At 46.3% G+C, this 21756-nt stretch overlaps 1 protein-coding gene across 4 annotated transcripts; it reads left to right on the forward strand.

Annotated features, from left to right (window-relative positions):
* Positions 1–5556: 5556 nt before the first annotated feature.
* Positions 5557–21091, forward strand: NAA10 (N-alpha-acetyltransferase 10, NatA catalytic subunit). 4 transcript variants are annotated; one of them, XM_084836026.1, is made up of 9 exons: positions 5557–5681; positions 5908–6056; positions 6693–6791; positions 7950–8008; positions 15291–15336; positions 16411–16526; positions 17533–17577; positions 19266–19386; positions 20357–21089. In XM_084836026.1, exons 3-9 carry the CDS (start codon positions 6705–6707, stop codon positions 20606–20608), a joined length of 726 nt encoding a protein of 241 aa, XP_084692152.1. In that variant the 5' UTR covers positions 5557–5681; positions 5908–6056; positions 6693–6704; the 3' UTR covers positions 20609–21089. The 4 variants fall into 4 exon arrangements, with proteins under 4 accessions (XP_084692152.1, XP_084692154.1, XP_084692151.1 ...); XM_084836028.1 differs by having other exon boundaries at positions 19266–19350; positions 20357–21087; XM_084836025.1 differs by lacking the exon at positions 5908–6056 and having other exon boundaries at positions 20357–21091.
* The last annotated feature ends 665 nt before the right edge of the window (positions 21092–21756 follow it).

Consider the following 21756-nt stretch of genomic DNA (forward strand, 5'->3'; position numbering starts at 1 on the left):
CTTCGGGGTGATCCTTGCTCTCTAGATTCCTCTCTCCTCTGTGGTAATTTGTGCTCTGGGTTTGGGCAGGAAGAACTGCTGGTGTTCCAACTAAAGCTCAGCCTGCTAAGCAGGCCTGAGGGCCCAAACAGACATTACTTCAAATCTGTGCCTAGCAGCTATGCCTTTTTTTACTCTAGAGTAGGCACAAGGTCCCTGATCTAGATTGGAACCTTAGCATGGGGAATAGGGGTGCTTTGAAGATTCAGTTCTAGAGTAAAAATAAAAGATGTAGCTGCTAGACATAGATTTAAAGTAATGTCTGGTCCCTGTGAAAAGTTTGATTGTAGCCAGTCTAGGATCAGAGGTCTCATGTTCAGAGGAGGGAAATGAAAGCTTGCTTGACCAGTTTGAAAATTGTAAACATGAGACATAGTCAGCATTCATGTTGAGCAATTTCCGATGTTACATCCCTGGCCTGAAATGTAACTTGCAGATTTATCAGCTTGGCCTCTTTGTAACCTAGTTGTCTCTTCCAACTCTCTTCCTCTTTTTGGGGAAGGAAAATGTGCAGAATTGCCTTTTTTGTTGTTTTTGAACAAGCCATCGCTTTTTGACCAAATAATTCTACATGTATTCCCCTCACCCTGCTGCAATCGGTCTAGGAGAGTCCCATATACTTTAAAGGTTAGTTGATCTAGACTAGAGATCTACATAATATCTACCTAAAGGCCCAATCCCATGCATATTTAGACAGAAAAGACCTACAACTCCCAGCATGCCCGTGGCTGGGGCAAGCTGGGAGTTGTAGGTATTTTTTCTGTCTAAACATGCATAGGATTGGACCCTTACTCTATGTGTCTAAAACCCACTGCCAGGATCTACAGAAATGTCATGGTTAACATACCCGGACTGGCTTGGCTCTGTCTTCTGTCACCTCATAGCTTTGTTGGGATATACAGGGTTCAGAAGGCAGGAAGTGAGGTATGCTTTTTTGTTTTTCATTGCTATGCTTTGGACCAGCCTTCCCCAGCATGGGGACCTCAAGTTGTTTTGGACTGCGAATCTCATCAGACCCAGCCAGCATGAGCAATGGTCAGGGATGATGAGGCCTGTCGTTCCAAACAACAGGAGGGTACCAAGTTGGGAAAAGCTGCTTTGGGCCATGTCCAGCCAGATCCTATGCAAGTTTGTTTGGAAGAAAGCCTCTGTGTGCACAGGATTACAGCCTTACATTATATGAATATTATGGCTTAATTTTGCAGATTAAAAGTCTATTGTAGTGTAGAAAGCCTATTGGCAAAGCAGAGAGGAGCCAGCTGGGTATTTCTTTTGCTTGAAAACTACTTGGGCTGAGGTTTGCTTGTCTGTTGCCTTCTTAGACTGGCTGTTAGAACGTTCAGCATTTGTATGGTGCTTTCAAGTTTTCAAATTACTTCACACCCATTTTCTTATGATAGTCTTCACAACAATGCTGTATGATAGGCCTTATTCCATTGTTGCAGATGAGAGAGTGGTCTCTTAGCCACTATGCTACATGAGCGCAGCACGCTCCCAAGTCATAAAATTTTTTTGTGTGACAGTGGTTGCTCTACTATCCACCAATTAATTCTCAGAATGATGTAATTGTACCTGCAATAAAACTAAGCAACAGGAGCCAACTCTCTCTCCTGCAAACCAAGGAAGGGAAAAACGTGGTTTGCAAGATTTCTATCTGCATAGGCCTCTATCAGTACCGAAGAGGACATTTGCACCAGTTGCACTTGACTTTTGGATGAATGAGACTTTACAAATGTTTTCAGCACATACAAAGCAGGTCAGATGAGCACTGCAAGGATCCCTGGTGAAGAAGATTCGGCTCACGATCATAACCAGGTAAATAACCATTTGCAGATGAGCACATAAGTCAGTTCAGAAGATCCATCATGACTAAAGCAAACCTCATCTGCAGCCACTACCACACATTTTCTGAACTCAGCTCATGCTACTAGTGAAGCACAGAGCCTAACTAGACTCTATATGACTGCCACCTACTGGACAAGCAGCTAACCCCACCTCTAGGAACTATATTCAACTGGTACAAAATATGGCAGCCAGGTTGGTCTCTGGGACATCCCGTGGAGACCATATTACACCAGTTTTAAAAACTGGCTGCAAATTTGTTTCTGGGCAAAATATGAAGTGCTGGTTCTTGCCTTTAAGGTCTTACATGGTCTAGGTCCAAGGTACCTTAGGGAGCGCCTTCTCCCCTATGTCTCCTCTGAGAGCTGCGTGCTGCAGCTGCCTAATGTGAGATTGGCAGCCATGCGCAAGAGGACCTTTTCCTTTGCCGCCCCTCAGTTGTGGAATGACCTGCCGGTTGAAATGCACTTGCTGACCTCTTTGAAGGTTTTTAAGCAGGCATTGAAGCCTATTATTCTGGCAGGCCTTCCCTTTTTAGAAGTCTTGTTCCTTTTGCTGACTTCTGTGTACTGTTTTTAAGCTGTGTTGTTCTAAACTGTGTTTTATTGTTGGATTTTTTAAAAAAAGTTTTTAGTTCAGAGTTGTTTCTAGTTTTGTTCATATGTTTTATGTAAATAGTTTTTAAACTTTGTATATTGTATTTTAATGTTTTAACTTTTGTAAACTGACCAGAGGGCTTTGGCTATGCGGCAGTATAGAAATGTAATAAATAATAATAATAATAATGGGATTTATATGCTGCCTTTCAACAAGTGTTGTCTAAAAGGCCTATAAAGCAAATTTGAACTAAAACATAATACAGTAGCAATTTTTTAATGCACCAATTCCTTGGGAACAGCCATATTGGAGCCCAAGGAATATACCAAAAAGATGCCCACGTACTTAAGTTCAGTGACAAAAACCAAGTCTCATTTACCAAACCAGCCCTCTGCTTAAGATGGCAATTGCTAGTAGGCTAGGTGTTGAGTCAGAGTGACGTGTATCTTTCATTTGCCTCTCTGGACCAGATGAGGGTAAACAAACTGAAATTAAATCTGAACAAGATACAGTGGTGCTATTGGTTAGGAGGCTTACCGTTACAGGGATAGGATGTCAGCCTTACAGGGATGCTGCATTCCTCTTAAAAGACCAGGTTCATTGCTTGGGTGTTCTTCTGGACCCAGCCTTGTTCTTAGGTGCTTGGGTGTTGGCTGTAGTCAGGAGTGCTTTTGCCCAGGTCCAGCTGGGTCTGTTCCTGGTATAGTCAGACCTGACCATGATCCTACACACACTACTTACATCTCGATTGGTCTACTGTACCCCTGAAAACCACTCAGAAACTTAAGCTAGTGCAGAATGCTGCTGCTATAGTTTTGATTAAAGCTGCTCTGGCTTGCAGTTCATTTCCAAGTCATCATGGCAGTTATCACCTTTAAAGCCCTGAACAGCTCAAAACCTAGCTACTTGAAGGACCATCTTCTCTATGTGAATTTGCCTGTCCTTTAAGCTCAGCTCCTGTGCTCCTCTTGCATGTGCCATTGCCTTCAGGGGCACAATCAGTGGCAACACACAAGAGGCCTGTCTTGGTGGCAGTGCCCTATATGTGGAATTCCCTGCCCCTTGAGGTCATTTGCCTCTTTAGCTGTGTTCTGCTGGCAAGTGAAGGCACTTCTCTTTAAACATGCATTTGACTCTGCTGTTGCTTAATTTTATTTATTGACTGTTTTGGTTTGTTGTATTTTTGTTTTTCCTGCTGGTTTTAGGTGAGTGAGTCGGGCACGACTGAACAACAACAAATATATGTTTTAATGATTGTGCTTATGCCTTCTAAGCCACTCTGAGGAACTCCATTTTTGGAAGGGGAAAGCAAGATATAATGATTCTTTTTCTTCTTTTTTACAATATTTGCATACAACTTTTAAACCATTCCATATATGCACACGCAAGAGAGAGCAAGTTCCTACTTTTAACATCTCCAGCTCTATTTACTTCCATATCCTCCTTGCCAATTACCAGATGAAAGGCAAAAACAAGGGTTGCCAACTGCCAGCAGCCTGGTCTGCTTCTGTGCCTTTAACAGATGTTTGATACGAAGAAATTAGCAGATGAAGCTTTTCACAGCATCCAGCTAAATACTATCACTTGATACGTTATTGCAGATGGGCTATTGTCCAGGAAAGCTTATGCCAGAAAAAAATTGTTACATATTTTAAGGTGTCACAAGACTCTTTGTTGTTAAAGACATAGTTATACTATCCAGTTAAGCAGTTGGCAAATAGATTTCCCCCACACGTTCAACGTCTTAATTTCACTCCTCCAATAATACTTAGCATCATGTTGCAGTCCTTACAACAACCTTGAAGGGTAGGTCACTACTATTATCGCCACATTGCAGACAGGAGTGCAGATGGGCTGAAACGGGATTCCTTGAGGCCATCTACCGAGTTCAGGGCAGACGAGCCACTTGAAATAAGACATTCCAAGTTCACAGGTAAACCAGCACTTTAACCCTCAAAGGCGGCACTTTAGGTAATTCTCTGTTTTTATTGGTTCATTTCCCGCATCTACGCCCATCCGTCTTGATCTGCCGGTAAATTCTGTAGCGTGGATACTATGATCTCTGCGATTGGTAACTTGTCAATCAATTAAAGTTCTTCGGCGCGGGATGGCGGGCCAGAGACAGATGATTTGTTCTCTTGAGTCTCAAGTTGTTCAGTCGTTCAGTCGTGTCCGACTCTTCGTGACCCCATTGACCATAGCACGCCAGGCCTTCCTGCCCTGCGCTCTCTCCCGGAGCGTGCTCAAGTTCATATTCATTGCATCCGTGATGCTATCTAGCCATCTCATCCTCTGCCGTCCCCTTCTCCTTTTGCCTTCAGTCTTTCCCAGCATCAGGGTCTTTTCCAGGGAGTTTTCTCTTCGCATTAGGTGGCCAAAATATTGGAGCTTCAGCTTCAGTATCTGTCCTTCCAATGAGCACTCAGGGTTGATTTCCTTTAGGATGGACTGATTTGACCTCCTTGCAGTCCAGGGGACTCGTAAGAGTCTTCTCCAGCACCACAGTTCGAAAGCATCAATTCTTCGGCGCTCAGCCTTCCTTATAGTCCAGCTCTCACAGCCATATGTTGCTACTGGGAAAACCATAGCTTTGATTAGATGGACCTTTGTCGGCAAGGTGATGTCTCTGCTTCTTACTATGCTGTCTAGGTTTGCCATAGCTTTCCTCCCAAGGAGCAAGCGTCTTTTAATTTCATGGCTACAGTCACCGTCTGCGGTGATCTTGGAGCCCAAGAAAGTAAAATCTGTCACTGCTTCCATTTCTTCCCCTTCTATATGCCAGGAAGTGATGGGGCCAGATGCCATGATCTTAGTTTTTTCGTCTTCCTAACCTGGACACGGGCGGAAGCACCGAACGAATAGCGCCATAGAGGAGTACAAATAAGAAAAAGGAAGAGGAGAGTAAGCGGCTTCACAATTGGTCAAAGTGAGCAGACTGAGGTGCGCTCTGATTGGATGCTGAGTAGGACTTGGATTTTTTTTTTTTGTATTGGACGACGGGGTGGGACGGCAATGCAAGCTTTGTATCGGGATTGGCTATCGGCTTTTTCTTCTCTGCCCAGGCATTGGCCGCGGAGCAGAGAAGGACGCGGTCTTTCCTCCACCCACCTCCTCCTGTGCTCTTAGAACTGGCTGCCTTGATGATTCTGGCCGCCGCGTGAGCTGAAAGAAGGGTCGACACCATGAATATCCGGAATGCGCGGGTTCGAGCCCCGGGGTCGACGGGAGGGGGTTGATGTGGGAGGCCGGGCGGAGTAGAGGCTGCGCTGGGGTACCGGGGGGAAGAAGTGGAGGCCTGGCCGGGGTTTAACCTGCTCTGGAGAAAAGGCAGAGGCGGTGAAGGCCCTCGCTCAATCCCCCTATCTATAGTTAATCGAGCTACATTTGTGCAAGCTTGAATCTTTTCTCCTTTTTAATTTTTCTCTAAAGAACCCAAACAGTCAGCTCCGAACTGTCCTGGGGGGTTCTTGGGCCGCGTGTTTTGAACTTGGCCTCGAAATCCCACCCAGCTTAAACCGAGCCCAGGTTCCCCTCTGGTAGCCAACATCTCTGCCTGAAGGACGGGGGCTTACTCTGAAGTAAGTCTCATTGCTTTCCCCAGAGCTGCCTCCTTGCATCAAATTGGCCTCAAGCCTGAGTCTGTCAGTGGTGGGCTAGCTAGCTGTGAGGGGCAAATGAACCCTCCCTGTTCAGGAGCAGTATACCGGGGCTGTCAGATGCTGGGGACAGACAGGGCAGCCATTGCTTTGCCTGTGAGTGCTCCGGGGGTATCTGCTATTTGAAAGAAAATGCTTGATGAGATGGGCTAGGTATCCCCAGCAGTTTGTGTTCAGAGATGAATACCCTGCTTCTGAACACAGAGGTTCTGTTTGGCAACTGCAGCTAGTAGCCACTGACAGTCATCTGTGGTGTCAGCTTCATCCAACACGACCATTCTTACTAAATCAGTCAGACGTTATTTTGATCTCTAGCCCAGTATACTGATTCCAGCAGTGGCCAGGCACATGCCTCTGTGAAAATGACGAGCAGGCCATGATTGTGATGGCCAGCTCCTGTTGGTTGCTGCCGGTATCTTGTATTCTGAGGTATACTGCCGTTGAATGTGGAGGTTCCATTCAGCTATTAGCCATTGACGGGCTTGCCTAGTGAGGGTGGGATGGTAATTGGAGCCTCCTTTTATTTGTCTCAAATTTCTTTCCTTTCCCTACCACCAGCCTGAGGACCTGATGAACATGCAACACTGCAACCTCCTTTGCTTGCCTGAGAACTATCAGATGAAGTACTATTTCTATCATGGACTCTCCTGGCCACAGGTTACTCCCTTTATATATTCATCCCTGGTCAGGAACTACTTTTGTTAAGGTAGTGGAGGAAAAACAGGCCAAGAGACACAATCTCAGCCCCCTAAAGGGCCTAGCTGCCATTCTGATTGCCATAAACCACAGCTTCCTTCACCCCATTTCTCTTTTGACTTTGCATTGGGAACCGTGATGGTAGTGGGGCAACTCCAGAAGCTAGTTCTGGCTCAGAATCCTCCAGTTACTGTGCCCTAACATATACACTCTGCCACAGCCTGTGTCTGAGAACTAGGCCTCTAGCCTCTCTCCTCCAGCTTGGAGGTGCCCTGGTGTCTGATGTTACAGGGCAGGTTTTACAGGCCTATGATTACTAATATTGAGGCTTTGTTGACTCCATCTTTAAGTTGCCCTTGTCTGTTTTGTCATGTGGGCCCAGCCTGGGCCTGCAGCCACGTGATCTAATTAACGCTCATTACTCTGGCCTGGGATTAGAGTTGGGAAATGTCTGGTTCAAATCTCACCTCAGCCATAAACTCACTGGGTAGCATACGGTCGCAGACAATGTGGGTGTAGTTTAACTTCCCTCAGGCAGCTGTGGTTTTTAATGGCTGTTCTCTCTCCTGCCACCCCTGACACACACTGCACATCCTAGCCCCGAGTCCTGTCTGTTCCCTTCTCTGTTTTGCAGCATACCCAAAGTCCTGTTTCATTACAGCAGGTGGGGAGAGGGAGTGCAGCATTGCAGAAGTGAAGGGAAATGACTAAACCTGCCTCTATGATATGGGACCTCTGTGATATGGGAATAATAATAATCCCAATTTACCTGACAGGGTGGTTGTTTAAAAAGCATCCTGATGAAATAATATATGTGAAGGACCTTGAATCCTCAAACAGCATTATATACATGCTAAGTTGTATTCTTAAGGGATGGACTCAGACTTTGAGCTTGGTAAATTGATGGACTATTCCTTCATCTCTCCCTTTGGCTTTGCTGTGGAAGAGCAGTTTTTCTGCTGGTCTGCATTATTGCTCTTTAATCTTGCTCCCAAAATAAGAGCAGCTCTTTTCTCAAGACAATGCTGCTTACTGTCATACCTGTGGTTGTTCTGTTTCTTCTCCAAGTCCCTCCCACTTGATCTTTGTCCCTCTAATCACCTTCTTGCTCTCCCCCAGCTCTCCTACATTGCTGAGGATGAGAACGGCAAGATTGTGGGCTACGTGCTGGCTAAAATGTGAGTAGGAATTTTGATTGGATGGTGTGTGTGTGTTTGGAATTCCATACATTGCAACCAAGCAAGAGGCTACAGTGCACAGTAGCGTTACCTGTAATTTGAAGGTTATACACCTAGATCCTGAAGGTGCAAAAGGAAAAAGATCCTTTTTCCTTTTGGTGAAAGAAGCTGTGGCCATTGGGGGAAGAGGGGATTCAGCTGCATAAATGGGAAAATGGTGGGCAGAGATACTAGGGGGCAATGAAGCATATAAACTCCACTCTTGTGGGTACCTTCAAGATCCCCCAGGCCTTCTAGAATACCTGGGATCATCTCTATTTTGCGACCTCATCAGAGCATGTTCCATCTCAACCATTCTGGAAATGGAATTTCTAACCGGTTTGGGGGCAGTCCCTGGTCTCAGGATTGCCAATGCAGCCCTCCTAGCTTTGGGAAAAGTCTTTGTTCACCTCAGCAGTGTGTTGGGTTTTTATTATAACGCATGCACAGTGGCATTCGGGTGAAATGGATGGCGTTGGGTCTGGCCACAGGAAATGGAGTTTGAATCCCTTCTCAGCCATTGACCAGCTTGCTGTTTACCGTCTCCCTTGCAAAGTTGTGAGGGGAAGTGGGGAATATATAAATTATGGCAGCTTGAAGCCCCATGGGAAGTAGTAGGAAAGAAAGCTAAATAAATATTAGAAAAGTTGCAACAGGCTCTGTAGGCATGGGGTGGTGTGTTCAGCTCAGAGATATTCCAGACCCCTTCCCTGAGTTTTCGTCAGACTACTAAGTCTGTAGCTCTTTCACATATGGAGATATAAGGAACGATGTGCAGGCAGTATTCTACTCTGCTTAGTAAGAATTTAAAAAAAATCTTTTTATTCACAACACAATATTTTAATATTATGCATTGCTGAGAGATTTTATTCAGTGGTATATAAATGCCACAGATAAAATTAAATAAACAACAATGACAATAACCACAACCATCACAGCAAAAAAAGCAAAAAGCGGGGGGGATTCATATAATAAAATGTATCATTATACAGTAATCATTAACATCTCCCTTGATATTGGGGGTGGGAGGGGGAGGAAAAAAAGAACACAAAGAGGGGGGAAAGGAATATTATTTCAAATATATATGTTAATATAAGCAATCCATATATCTAAATAAGCGTCCATATGACTTTTGATGGTTGTAGGAGATACTCAAATGTAGCAAGAGCAGTGAGATCCATTGAGTCCATTGAGTGACCATGGTGGGTGTGTCCCTTCCAAGCTTGGAGTATAACTCTCTTTGCAACTGTAAAGGCTCTCAGTATCTACTTTTGCTGTCCATCTGTTAATCCCCACATCACAGGGTTGTAATTTAAAAGTGCATGAACATCTGCTATTATCACAGATTTTTCAAGAACAAAATTTATATGAGCAATGACTTCCAACCAAAAAGAAGCCACTACAGGACATGCCCACATCATATGCTTCAGTGAGGCATTGTCCTCATTACATCGCCAGCATCTAGCTGCTGCTTCTTAGCAAGCCTCTGTGGTGTCCAATATATGTGAAACATCAGTTGTTGTTGAATCCGTCTCAGGTTTAAGTCTACAGAAATAGGACATGCAGAAGCTAAGGCAACCTTCCATTGATTAGACTATACAGAACATTCCAATTCTTTATTCCATTCATCTCTGACCTTCTGAACGTCTGCTTTACTACATTCCAAAAGACTTTTATAAACAGCTATTGTAGGCTTAGGTTTCTGTAAGGAACCAGTTAATTTCTCCAGCAGTGCAGGCAGTGCTGAAGCACTGATTGCTGATAAGCCTGTATACAGACTCCCACAAATGCTGAAACTGAATGTACTGCCAACTAGCACTAGATCATAAATGATATCTAATCCACAATACTGAAAATGGTAAAAAAAAATAAAAATCATCCAAACCTATTAACCGATCTGAAGTATAAATTCCATTAGCTGTAGTGGTAGTCCTAGTGGATACATAGTTGACTTGCAGAAGAAATGACTGCTGTTGTGTCATGGCCCTTATAGCGTGTGAAAGCCTTGAAAAAACAATGCTCCGATGTGAGGCTCTGAATCCTGGTTTAAAAACAGCTCTGCCAGTTATTTTTCCATAGAGTGTGAGGTTCTTCCACATTTTTGCTTCCAGGAAAAATGCTTTTGATAAACAATGCATTTGTCTTGACTATGGGGTTTCCAATAACAAATAGCAGGTTCTTTGCATGCATTCTGGGATACGTGTGCATGTCTTTTTTAATAATTCGTGTTTACTGATTTTTTAAACAAATAAAACATTAATAAACAATGACACAACTTGGGAATACATTGGCTACCATATGTCATTAATATCCTATATTTGTTGTTGTTGTTGTTCAGTCGTTCAGTCGTGTCCGACTCTTCGTGACCCCATGGACCATAGCACGCCAGGCCTTCCTGTCCTGCGCTCTCTCCCGGAGCGTGCTCAAGTTCATATTCATTGCATCTGTGATGCTATCTAGCCATCTCATCCTCTGCCGTCCCCTTCTCCTTTTGCCTTCAGTCTTTCCCAGCATCAGGGTCTTTTCCAGGGAGTTTTCTCTTCGCATTAGGTGGCCAAAATATTGGAGCTTCAGCTTCATTATCTGTCCTTCCAGTGAGCACTCAGGGTTGATTTCCTTTAGGATGGACTGATTTGACCTCCTTGCAGTCCAGGGGACTCGTAAGAGTCTTCTCCAGCACCACAGTTCGAAAGCATCAATTCTTCGGCGCTCAGCCTTCCTTATAGTCCAGCTCTCACAGCCATACATTACTACTGGGAAAACCATAGCTTTGATTAGATGGACCTTTGTCGGCAAGGTGATGTCTCTGCTTCTTACTATGCTGTCTAGGTGTGCCATAGCTTTCCTCCCAAGGAGCAAGCGTCTTTTAATTTCATGGCTACAGTCACCGTCTGCGGTGATCTTGGAGCCCAAGAAAGTAAAATCTGTCACTGCTTCCATTTCTTCCCCTTCTATATGCCAGGAAGTGATAGGGCCAGATGACATGATCTTAGTTTTTTTAATGTTGAATTTCAAACCAGCTTTTGCACTCTCCTCTTTCACCCTCAACAAGAGGCTCTTGAGATCCTCTTCGCTTTCTGCCATTAGGGTGGTATCGTCTGCATATCGGAGGTTGTTAATAATTCTCCCGGCAATCTTAATTCCGACCTGTGATTCATCCAACCCGGCATTTCTCATGATGTACTCTGCATATAAGTTAAATAAGCAGGGTGACAATATGCAGCCTTGTCGTACTCCTTTCCCAATTTTGAACCAATCGATTGTTCCATCTCTGGTTCTTACTGTTGCTTCTTGACCCTCGTACAGGTTTCTCAGGAGACAGGTAAGGAGGTCTGGTACTCCCATCACTTTAAGAATTTGCCACAGTTTGTTGTGATCCACACAATCAAAGGCTTTAGCGTAGTCAATGAAGCAGAAATAGACGTTTTTCTGGAATTCTCTTGCTTTCTCCATGATGCAGTGAATGTTGGCGATTTGATCTCTAGTTCCTCTGCCTCTTCTAAACCCAGCTTGTACTTCCGGTAGTTCTCGGTTCGCATACTGCTGAAGCCTAGCTTGTAGGATTTTGAGCATCACCTTGCTGGCATGTGAAATGAGCGCAATTGTGCGGTAGTTTGAACACTCTTTGGCGTTGCCCTTCTTTGGAATTGGAATGTAAACTGACCTTTTCCAGTCTTGTGGCCACTGTTGAGTGTTCCAGATTTGTTGGCATATTGAATGCAGCACTTTAACAGCATCATCTTTTAGGATTTTAAATAGCTCGGCTGGAATACTGTCATCTCCGCTAGCTTTGTTGTTACTAATGCTTCCTAAGGCCCACTTGACTTCACTCTCTAGGATGTCCGGCTCAAGTTCAGTGACCGCACTATCATGGCTATCAGGGACATTCAGATCTTTCCTGTATAGTTCTTCTGTGTATTCTTGCCACCTCTTCTTAATCTCATCTGCTTCTGTTAGGTCCCTGCCTTCTTTGTCCTTTATCATGCCCGTCTTTGCACAAAACATTCCCTTGAGATCTCCAATTTTCTTGAAGAGATCTCTAGTCTTTCCCATTCTGTTGTTTTCTTCGATTTCTTTGCATTGTTCATTTAAGAAGGCCTTCTTGTCTCTCCTTGCTATTCTCTGGAACTCTGCATTCAGTTGGGTATATCTTCCCCTTTCTCCTTTGCTTTTCGCTTCCCTTCTTTCGTGAGCTACTTGTAAAGCCTCATCAGACAGCCACTTGGCTTTCTTGCATTTCTTTTTCTTTGGGACGGATTTCGTTGCTGCCTCCTGAACAATGTTACGGACCTCCGTCCATAGTTCCTCAGGCACTCTGTCTATCAGGTCTAATCCCTGAAATCTATTCCTCACCTCCACTGTATATTCATCAGGGATATGATTTAGGTCATACCTGAACGGTTTAGTGGTTTTCCCGACGTTCTTCAATTTAAGCCGAAATTTTGCAAGAAGCAGCTCATGATCTGAGCCACAGTCAGCTCCAGGTCTTGTTTTTACTGACTGTATGGAGCTTCTCCATCTTTGGCTGCAAAGGACATAATCAATCTGATTTCGATATTGACCATCTGGTGACGTCCATGTGTAGAGTCGCCTCTTGTGCTGTTGGAAAAGAGTGTTTGCTATGATCAGCATGTTCTCTTGGCAAAACTCTATTAGCTTTTGTCCTGCTTCATTTTGTACACCAAGGCCATGCTTGCCTGTTATCCCGGTGATTTCTTGACTTCCTACTTTAGCATTCCAATCCCCTATGATGAAGAGGACATCTTTTTTTGGTGTTAGTTCTAGAAGGTGTTGTAGGTCTTCATAGAACCGATCAACCTCAGCTTCTTCGGCCTCAGTGGTTGGGGCATAGACTTGAATTATTGTGATGTTGAATGGTTTGCCTTGGATTCGTACTGAGATCATTCTATCGTTTTTAAGATTGTACCCCAGTACTGCTTTTCCCACCCTTTTGTTGACTATGAGTGCTACTCCATTTCTTCTAAGGGATTCTTGCCCACAATAGTAGATATGATGGTCACCTGAATTAAATTCGCCCATGCCTGTCCATTTTAGTTCGCTGATTCCCAAGATGTCGATGTTCAATCTTGCCATCTCATGTTTGACCACCTCCAGCTTACCTTGATTCATTGATCTGACATTCCAGGTTCCTAAACAATATTGTTCTTTACAGCATCGGATTTTCTTTTCACTGCCAGACACATCCACAGCTGAGTGTCCTTTCGGCTTTGGCCCAGCCGCTTCACTCTTTCTGGCGCTACTTGGAAATACCCTCTGCTCTTCCCCAGTAGCATATTGGACACCTTCCGACCTGAGGGGCTCATCTTCCGGCGTCATCTCTTTTAGCCTTGTGATACGTTCCATGGGGTTTTCTTGGCAAGAATACTGGAGTGGGTTGCCATTTCCTTCTCCAGTGGACCACATTTTGTCAGAACTCTCTGCCATGACCTGTCCGTCTTGGGTGGCCCTGCACGGCATAGCTTATGGCTTCACTGAGTTACGCAAGCCCCTTCGCCACAACAAGGCAGTGATCCATGAAGGGGAATATCCTATATTACAATACAGAAATTGCTTCAGCTGTACTCAATTCATCTATCCCACTCCCTTCAGGAATATATGTGCATGTCTCTGTGTGGTGTTCTTTATTTTTTCATCTGGAGTTGAAAGGTGTGGATAAGTACAGGAAAGAACAGTGTGATATTCCAGGCGTTGAGCATGTGATATGAACTGACTGGTGAGTGAGAGTGGGTATTACTGTAGTTTGGTATGTAGTGAGGCTGTTCGCGTGTAACGTTAATTAGCCCATGATTTGCCACAGCACGTGCTGGGCACGTTCCGTGGCCTCTTTGAATATTCAGCCCCTGATCCCCCCAACATTGCAACATGATGTCCGAACCCAGACACTATAAGTTAATCGTGTGTAAAACAGGCCACGGTTAACCTAGCTACTAATTGTAGGTTAAATATGGGTTGTTTCACCCAAGATTAATATCCAAATCAGAGCACTATGCATCATGTAGCAATGTGGTGGTGTGGACCAGCCTGATCAGGGGTTGAATATTCAAAAAGGCCATGGAATGTGCCCAATGTGCACAATTAATTAACCCACAATTTGCTGCTGTTACATGTGAACCGGGTGAATGTGTTGTATCCTTTACGTAATGGGAATTGCCCCGTTACATGCGAGAACTGTCCATTTGGTGAACTGAAGCCACTTAGTGCTGCAACACTTCTGTCTTCTGTATCTCAACAAAATGTCAACCCATTTCATGGAAAGGAGACTGCATCCCTCCACTTAATGCAACTCTCAGAAATGGCAGCAAGTGGATGGCATGTTTTGTTTAAGGTGGATAACCCCGTTCTTCCATTTTGTGAAATGTATTGCATAACAAACAACTACCAGAGCAGCTACTGAAAACATTTTCTTGTTTACTTATTAGTCATAACAGACAAAAGTTTCTACTGTCCTAACTGTGAAGATTTTTTTTATGTACTTCTGTGGCAACTGGTGACACTTCCTTATTTATTTGTTTGTTTGTTTACTAAGTGTGCTTGAAAAGTACAGTGTAAAAGCAAGCGGTGTGGATATTTCAAGATGAAAGTGCTTTTCAGTAGCCATTGTCATAGCTATTAAGTGTGTCCAAACAAATGAGAACTCTTTAAATATGTCTGATGCCCTAACTCCATTCCACTATAATTGACCACTTTTTGGTTTCAAATATTGGTTTCTTATGACAAATAAAAAATGTTTCCACTTGCTATTCTGTTGGTGGTTTTATTTCATAGTCTGGGCACCATTTCACAAAATAGAAGCATGGGGTTACGCACTTAAGGTAAACTCACCATCCACTTGCTGCAATTTCTGAGAGTTGTATTAAGTGGAGAGATGTAGTCTCATTTTCATGAAATGAGCTGAAATTTTGTCCAGTTAGTGAATAAAAGTGTCATTAGTCTAAGTGGTTTCATGTCATCTAAGGTGCAATCGTACGCATGTTTATACAGGAAAAAAAAAGTCCTACAACTCCCAGCATGCCCCAGTCAGCATGGCTGGCTGAGGCATGCTGGGAGTTGTAGGCCTTCTTTCTGTCTAAACATGCATAGGATTGCACACTAAACTAACAGCTATTGCATGTAATGGGCAATTCGACTTAAGGGTTATGACGTATAGACATTGATGCTTAGCTAGCTGTTTTTGTGGTGGGTGTAGTTGGAGCTGAGCTGACAATTTCACTTTCTTCTCTAGGGAAGAAGACCCTGATGACGTCCCCCATGGACACATCACATCCCTGGTAATACCTCCTTGCCCTTTATTCTCCATTGTTATGGCCCCGAAGCAGGCGAAACATACAGGTTGAGAGCAGTAAATTGCAGTCTTCTAGCAGGACTTGAGATTGTTGGTTAGGCCAGGGGTGGGCAGCTTGTGGTTCTCCATGTGGTTTGGCTTACAGCTCCCATCAGGCCTAGCCCACAAAGCCAATGGAGAGGGTTCATGGAAGTTGTAGGCCAAAGCATCTGGAGGGCTGCAACTTGCCTACCCACGTATTTAGGCCCTAGTTCAGGTGTGGGAATGTGTTTTACCACAAGAGCTGCACTATCACCCTGAACGTATGTAAGGGAGCTGTATGCCAGCAGTGGGCAGGGCCACTCACACTCTTACTTAAACATGTGTGCGCGTGCGCACCCCACCCCCCCACCCCCCCACCCCATTTGTATACTCAGGTCTGTGCACGGAGAAAACAGAGTGATCCGGCCATCGATCAAGAGATCTCTTCCTCCATGGCTAGACTGGGGCACCCTTCTCTGAGGGGTGGGGCTTCAGAGAAGGGCATTGGGTAGGGGAAGGGGTCTCTAATCGGGTCTTAGGCCGGAGGTTCCCCATCCCTGCCCTAAGCTGTGTGGGGTGGGATTCCCCCCTCCCTGCGATTATGAAATACTTGCAAGGGGTGGCCGTGACAGCTGGAATCCTGATCAACTGCAGCTGACGATCTTCTCTCTTGGAGAACCTGAGCAGTAACTCTGCAAGCATCTGCTGGAGGAAGGAACTGCTCAGTTCGTGCCATTCAGGTCACTGCCCAGACAAAAGGGTGGAGGTGAGGGGAATCGGTTTGCACTCCCCGCTAAAATGTTGTGTGTTATCAAATTGCTGTGATCTCCAGCATGTGCATCAGTGGGATTTGCAGCACTGCACCAGAGAGGTGGCTGGCAGAGTGTTAGCTGGAATATCTCAGAAATTGGGCTCAGTTTAGAAGTGGGTGGTGGTGGTGTCCTGAATTAGACAAATCTGTGAAATCCTTCACTTGGAGAAGCAGCCTCTGTACTTGGGAAAAGCAAAATGCCTGCTAACTGCCCTCCCTCTTCACTAGGCGGTCAAGCGTTCCCACCGACGCCTGGGCCTGGCTCAAAAGCTGATGGACCAGGCCTCGCGTGCCATGATAGAGAACTTCAACGCCAAGTATGTCTCGCTCCATGTGCGTAAGAGGTGAGTCTCTCCTTTCCCCTATTCAGCTTCACCTGCTTCAGCCTTCCAAAGAAGTAAATCACAAATGTACTATTGTTACCACGTAATTATTACCCTGGGTGAGTTGCTAATGGCAGGCCTGCTGTATGTCCCCACCACCAGTGTTACATATGCTTGAGGGTGGTTCACACAAACCCCTCTCCTCCTTCACCTCAGCACCCACCGTGGAAACAGCTCCCTGTCATCCGCGTGTTTGGCGATGTGGCTGACGTGTACGTCAGCCCTTTCCCATACTGTCTGAAAGTGTGGATGATTGAGGAAGCATTTCTGCCATGTGCAGGGGGACACGGCCGCAGCATGCAATGGATGTGGGGTAGCCCATGCAGCCCCTTTCGCACGTACTTTCAACGTGGGCGGGTGTCCATGAAACACCCTTTTGTGGTCACATGCAGAACAAGCATCTGTCCTCCACTGACTTCTTATTTTCAACCCTCTGTTGTTTCCTCTTGCCACATGCATTGGAAGCAGGAATCTGAGCAATTCTGTCACACTTCTGGGATTCCCTGTTTCTGGATTTCTCTGACCTGACTTCCTACCAAGTTCCCACTCCCGACCACTTTGATCCTAAGCAGGCTCACTCTCCACATAACCCCTCTGCAGGGTCCACCCAAGAGGTAGTTACAATTCACAAGAACTCTGTTCTACTTGGGGTGGGATTAGGAGAGGAGAAAGAGGGAGGGGTGTATGGAAAACTTCAATCTTATCACAGTACCCATAGTCCCAGTGCTTTTTTTCTGGTGGAACTCACAAAAACTTGAGTTCAGGCACCTTTTCTTCTATTATATTGACTGATTGATAATGTTTGCCCACGATCTTAATGCTCTTCATTACAATTTGATCGCCATCTACTCCTGAGGATGAGTAATCCAAGAGCTTTGGTACCTTTTTCTCCTGAAAAAAAGCACTGCATAGTCCTACGTTCTCAACCTCTTAATTTTCCAAACTTTTTCCCGTTCTTGTCTTGCAGTAACCGGGCAGCACTGCACCTCTATTCCAACACACTCAATTTCCAGTGAGTACCATGACAGCAAGGGCGGCGGGGAGGTCTTGGAGCAGCTAGAGTGTTAGAGGCTAGTTGGAAAAGGAGGGTTGGACCCCTGACTGGCTACAAAAGTCACTGGGTGGCTTTGAGCAAGTCATTATTTCTCAGCCTAGCATACCTTGCAATCTTGTTGTGTAGGTGAAATACCCTTCTGAGCTCCTTGAAGCTCTTTCAGAGGCAGGAGAGCTTAATGTGGGATACAGTGAACTGAAGAGCCAGTATGGTGTAGTGGGCAGAGTGTTGGACTAGGAGCTGGGAGATCCGGGTTCTAGTCCCCACTCGGCCATGGAAGCTCACTGGGTGACTTTGGGCCAGTCGCACACTCTCAGCCCAACCCACCTCACAGGGTGGTTGTTGTGAGGATAAAATGGAGAGGAGGAGGATAATGTAAGCCGCCTTGGTTTCCTTGCAAGAGGAAAAACGGGGTATAAATGCAGTAAATAAATAAATAAGGAAGGAAGGAAGGTTCCTGTGACACTAGAAATGGCTTGTATTTCCCAAAGCCTCAGTGTTCTGTTAACCAAAGGAGGGAAAAGCAAGCTCTATTCCTCATGGATTCAACAGTATGATATGTATGGGTGTATTGGCCTCTGCTAGGGAATACAGGAAGTTGACGTATACGGAGTCAGACCATTGGTCCATGTAGCTCAGTATTGTCTGCACTGATTGGCAGAGGCTCTCCAGGGATTCAGACAGAAGTCTTCACCAGCCCTACCTGGAGATGCTGGGGATGAACCTTCTTCATGCAAAGCATGTGAGCTGCTACTCAGCTACAGCCCTTCCATAAGCGGAGCTTATGTTCCTTGTGTGCTGCCTATTTCTGATGGACTTTGGTACCCATGCCTCCTTGTGCTTCTCTGAAGGTCTTCTCTTGGCACCGGGGAGCCTCACAAACCGCCACATTGGTCGGTGGAGACGTCTGCCAAAGTTTCTAGCTGAGTTGGAATACAGCAGAGCAAACTGAGCGGATTTATGCAGATAAGGAACTGGCTTGTATAGAGCCTAGTCAGTAGTTCATCCAGCTCAGTACTTACAATACGCCTGATAAACAATGGTCTTGCCTGTTGAAGCTTCATCTGGGCGGTGTGCTGTATGCGGTCCTAGTTTGTGTGTGCCTGAGCACACAGCTTCGCTTCCCTTGTAGAATACAACCAACTGGAACTTGGCTGAAAAGGATGAAAACCTGATGAAATATTTGGATTTATTTTTGTAGGGTTGTGGGGCAATGGAACACATTGCTAAGGCTAATGCCCCAATGCTAGGCATGAAGAGCTTTTTATGACCCTCGGGTTTCTCCCATTCTCACCACCTGCTCGCCATCTCAAGATATTACTACTTGAGCATTAATAACAGTGGTTTTTGAGCGTTCACTTCCTGGGCATTCTCTCAGTAATCCTTACCACAACCCTGTAAAGCTGGCCGGTATTAGTATCCTTATATTCGAGGTGGGGGAGGGGGGATCTAAGGCTGCAAGAACCATGCCCTGCCCGAGCTGCCTCTTGAATGCATAGCTGAGAGGGGATTTGAACTGGGAGCTTCCCAGCTTGCCCTCCTTGCCTGCTACATCACACCAGCTGCAGGCAAGCTCAGGGCAACGTTCAGGTCCCAGGCTGTGCTGGTTTTCCAGGTGAAGTTAGCCTGCCTGCTCTTTCTGACAGGATCAGTGAAGTGGAGCCCAAATACTACGCTGATGGGGAAGACGCGTACGCTATGAAGCGTGACTTGACGCAGATGGCGGAGGAGGTGAGCAGGGATCCCGCTGATGCCCTCAATGCAGGAGTAGGTGTTCGCGTGTGCGTGTGTCCTTGATATCCCAGAGCTGAGGCTGCTGTTCCCCTAGCTGCAGTGGCCCTTGAAGTTAGTTCAGCATCTCCAGATAGTGCAGACGCTGGCGGCCAGCCCGACTCCTGGCAGGGGCAAGAGCGTAGCGACCTGCTGCATTAGTGACACCAAAAATAACCATGGCTAAGCCAGGCTCTTGACGGTTGGAGTCTCTGGATAGGGGCAGTGCAGCCTGGAAGGAAACAGAGGCGAACGTGGGTGGGAGGGTGCTGTTGCACTTGTGGGCTTCCCATGGGTGGCTGGCCAGCCGCTTTGTGAACAGAATGCTGGACAAGATGGACCCTTAGTCCAATCCAGCACGGCTCTTATGTTCTTAACACAGGGAAGCTGAAGATTCCAGGCGGCATTCCTCACCCATTCTTTGTTTTGCTGTGTTTCTCTGACCTCTCCCTTAGCCCTAGAGCAGGGTTGGGGAACCTCTGGCTTGTGGGCTACATTCAGCCTTCTGTGCCACCCCAGCCAGCCTGCTGAGGTCCTGGCGGAGGCCCCTCCCCAAAGCCCCATCCCTCAGAGAAGGGCGAGGGCTGAGGCCAGCCAGGGAGCCGACACCTGCAGCTTGAAGCAGCTGTTCCCCGAGCTGCACTCATCCTTTGCCTTTCCGTCAGGAACAGTGAGGGGCAAGCAAACCACTGCCTCAAGGGGCCTGATTGATAGTTACATAGGAACTTGGGAAGCTGCCTTACACTGGGGTCAGTCATTGGTCCATCTAGCCCAGTATTGTGAATACTGACTGGCAGCAGCTCTCCGGGATTTCAGGCGGTGCCAGGGATCGAACCTGGGAACTTCTGCATGCGAAGCAGGGCCCTCTCAGCTATGGCCCCCTCCCATTTAATAGTTAACGGTTGCTTAATTCCCCACCCCCACTGGCTAAAAATCCCAGCTTTACCCAGCATCCTTTCCCTCACAGCTGCGGAGGCAGGTGGACTTGAAGGAGAAGAGCAAGCACTCCGTGCTGGGCTCCATCGAGAACAAGGGCGGCGACCACAAGGCCAACCACGTGGGCGAGTGCTGCCGGGACGACAAATGCCCAGGGACCGTGGTGGGCACTGGGCCCGGGGCAGAGGACAGCGGGGATAGCAAGGATGTCAGTGAGGTCAGCGAGGCCACAGAGAGCACAGACATCAAGGACAGCTCAGAGGCGTCTGACTCTGCCTCGTAGCAAGGGCTTCCACCATGCCCTTCACTTCAGCTGAAGGACTCATGGTCCTGTCTTTGGCTACAGAGGGACTGGAAATAAAGCATACAGAACCAAAGGCACGTGTGTTTGTGTGTGTGTGTGTGTGTGTGTGTTGGTCTGGCTAGTGTGTGCTGTGGGAAAGAATGCCCAGTGAAACTGTTGTGGTGAGAGACGAGCAGTGACCCTGCCCTGGAACTGCTGTGTGTGGGCTTGTTCTTTGGTTTGTCTGTACTCTAGTCCCTTCAGTGTTCCATGGCTCATAGTCTAGGCATGCCATCTCTTTTATATAAGACATTGCCTGTTAAAATCTCCGGTGGATGCAGGAAGAGAGCCCACTAGGGCAGAGACCTTGGGCCCAAAGTCCTGGGCAACACAGGAGGACCCCAAATGACCACCCAGAGAGTGGGTGATGAGGGCAGCAGACGCAAACAGCAGAAGGAATAAAACCATTTTATTCTTGCAGTCATGGGAGTGGTATGATTTAAGTGAGCTTAAAATGCAAAAGTGCACACGCTCAGTATCTTTTCTTTTTTAGCATCAGGGATGGCAAACAGTTTTGTTGTTCTAACATGGTTGGAACGTAGAAGCAGTTGTAAAGCAAAGAATGGTGGTTGGGAGGGCGAAGAGAAAGGTGAGTTGTTTGCTTCACAACTGAAGTAATATGTACAGACGCCTAAAGGGGCCATAAGACCATTCAGTCCGGGGTCTCAAATTACCTACTCGCACCACTGTTTCTCTGTGGTCTCAATGTCTGCCCCTTTCCCTCATCTGCTGCGGTTAGGTCTCCAGTGAGGTGGGAGGGTGACAGGGCTGTGGAGGGAGCAGGCCGGAGGCTCTGCGGCTGCCTCTTCCCTGGTTTCAACTGGAGATGTGAAAGACAAGGCCAATGGGTGCAATAAGAAACCACAACCTTGTTGGGCAGAGCAGTCCTATACTTCAGGAGTGGGCAACTTGTGGCCCTCGAGATGTTGTTGGCCTTCAGCTCCCATCAGCCCTAGCCAGCATAGCTCATGGTGAGGGATGATGAGAACTGTGACCCTCCGATGTTTGGGCCTATAAGTTCCGTACTTGCATTGTGCTGGGAGTAGAGAGATGCTAGTGCAATAGCCGCCCTATCCAGTGTCTGCTCA

The sequence above is a fragment of the Heloderma suspectum genome, chromosome 2, assembly GCF_057233095.1.
Source record: "Heloderma suspectum isolate Gila_16-S chromosome 2, 16-S_ref, whole genome shotgun sequence".
Classification (NCBI taxonomy): Eukaryota; Metazoa; Chordata; class Lepidosauria; order Squamata; family Helodermatidae; genus Heloderma; species Heloderma suspectum.